This window comes from Austrofundulus limnaeus, unplaced genomic scaffold, assembly GCF_001266775.1.
Source record: "Austrofundulus limnaeus strain Quisiro unplaced genomic scaffold, Austrofundulus_limnaeus-1.0 Scaffold1358, whole genome shotgun sequence".
In the NCBI taxonomy this organism is placed as follows: Eukaryota; Metazoa; Chordata; class Actinopteri; order Cyprinodontiformes; family Rivulidae; genus Austrofundulus; species Austrofundulus limnaeus.
In genome coordinates, this window is record NW_013953760.1 from 78,965 (window position 1) to 81,186 (window position 2,222).

The window sequence follows — 2,222 nt, forward strand, 5'->3', positions numbered from 1 at the left end:
TAAAATATATTTTATCAAATAAAGTCTAATGTTACAACTAATCATGGATCCCTTTAAGATATGTTGCTACCATAAAATTCAAAATTATCTTTTTTCTCCTGACAATTTTACATATTTTTGTTTTAAAATGTCGTGTGTTTACTGTGTTTCATTGTGAAAAATCTATATCTATCTGTGCTGTGAGTTTATTAGATTATCAAAGCACTTTCAGAGTTGGAGTTGTTTTTAACAAACATTTCATCTGTTTTCAGGTTGAATCAGCTAACCCGTCCGCCCTCCTCAGTCAAGGTATGACCAGGTAAATCACCTGCTTTTGACACATTTGACCACTTTTTCTCTACGTGCATTTAGAGTGTGATGTTGGAGACATGTTGGAGACATGTCTCAAACATTGAGACATGTTGGAGACATGTTGGAGACATGTTTCAAACATGTTTGACACATGTCTCAGACATGTTGGAGACAAGTCTCAGACATGTTGGAGACATGTGTCAAACATGTTTGAGACATGTTGGAGACATCTCTCAAACATGTTGGAGACATGTCTCAGACATGTTGGAGACATGTTTCAAACATGTTTGAGACATGTTGGAGACATGTTTCAAACATGTTTGAGACATGTTGGAGACATGTTTCAAACATGTTTGAGACATGTTGGAGACATGTCTCAGACATGTTGGAGACATGTTGGAGACATGTCTCAGACATGTCGGAGATATGTGTCAAACATGTCTGAGACATGTTTGAGACATGTTGGAGACATGTCTCAGACATGTTGGAGACATGTTGGAGACATGTTTCAAACATGTCTCAGACATGTTGGAGACATGTCTCAGACATGTTGGAGATATGTGTCAAACATGTTTGACACATGTCTCCAACATGTCTCCAACATGTCTTCATTAGCTGACCGACACCGTGCAGACGCCTGTTGTTGAGTCAGGTTGTTGAAGACTTCAGAGACACTCTGACCTGAGGCCACACAGACCAGTTAAACATTATGAAGAGGAAATGATCAGTCTGCGAACACTTTCCCGTCACATTGTACTCTGAAAGGTTCAGGCATTCTTGGAGCTAACCGCCGACATCTTATCAAGACCTGAGCTGCCTTTCCTACTTCCTGCCTTTATCAGACGCTCTCACACACAGTCTGTGTAATTATTAAAGCAGAAGAAAAACAGAAAGAGTTGGCAGGACACCAGCAGGGACAATGAGGTCTGACTGTAGCTGCCACTGAAGAATAACAACGATAAACTTTGACTCCCGATAAGAAGCACAAGGAATCTACTGTGACTTATTTGTAAAGGTTATCAAAACTTAAAGCAAAAGGTCAAAGTTTTTACCGCATTTTTATAAACCTGTCTGGGTTTATTTGTTGAAATGTATGTATAGATAAAAAAAAAAAGCCGTTTGTGTTTTATTCAGTTCTGGTTTCTGCATCCTTCAGTGATGCTCTGTTTGTGTCCTCAGTGGGAAACTGACACACCATAGATGATCATTTTTATTCCTAATTTACATAAAATTAAAAACATTCAATAGAAGGTGCTCTGTTGTTCCTTTGAACAAAATGTCCTGGGCTGGTTTTAAAATAACTAAAATGACTGAAAACCAGGAAACAGAGGTGCAGAGGACAAGCTTCAGGTCAGGAAACAGTAGGAGGGTTTACCAAACTCTGTCGACTGAGTGGAAAAACTTTACACAGTATATATTGTCTAACTCACAATGTAGCATATCGTAACACTTTGTGACATAAAGCACAACAAAAGGCAAAGATGCAGGTGAGCTAATTAAAAACTGAATCTTGGTGTGAGACTAAAACAGGAAGGAAACTCAACCAAAAGCACCAGATCAGAGATGTGTCATGAAACGGTGCAAAATTAAGCTGTGAGGCCTGTCAGAACTAGGAAATGTGGCTGTGCAGCTTCACACACGTCTATTCAGTAACACAATCCTTTATTACTGATGGAGGAACATCACATCACAGAGTAAAACCTTTGATTCAGTCCCTGCTGTCCAGAGTTTACACAGCTGCAGACACATGCTCTTATCGCTCAGCTACACCTCCTGTCTGCGCTCCACTGGGCCACCACACACCACACACACAAAGAGTAACACAACCACATGACCTGTGGCACATGTGACGCGTTCAGAAAACCATTTTATTTCCTAAAGTGAGGAAGAAGAAAGGCCTAAAGAGGGAGCTTTGTTTCAGACTCCTCACT

At 40.0% G+C, this 2,222-nt stretch overlaps 1 protein-coding gene across 1 annotated transcript in view; it reads left to right on the forward strand.

The window, feature by feature from the left end:
* LOC106535091 (protein spinster homolog 2) overlaps positions 1–327 on the forward strand; it is a gene marked incomplete at its 5' end in the record, with an annotated part of 27,902 nt that extends 27,575 nt beyond the window's left edge. Inside the window, 1 exon segment of the mRNA XM_014031974.1 lies at positions 252–327. Coding sequence (XP_013887428.1) covers positions 252–294 — 43 coding nt within the window.
* Between the last annotated feature and the right edge of the window lie 1,895 nt (positions 328–2,222).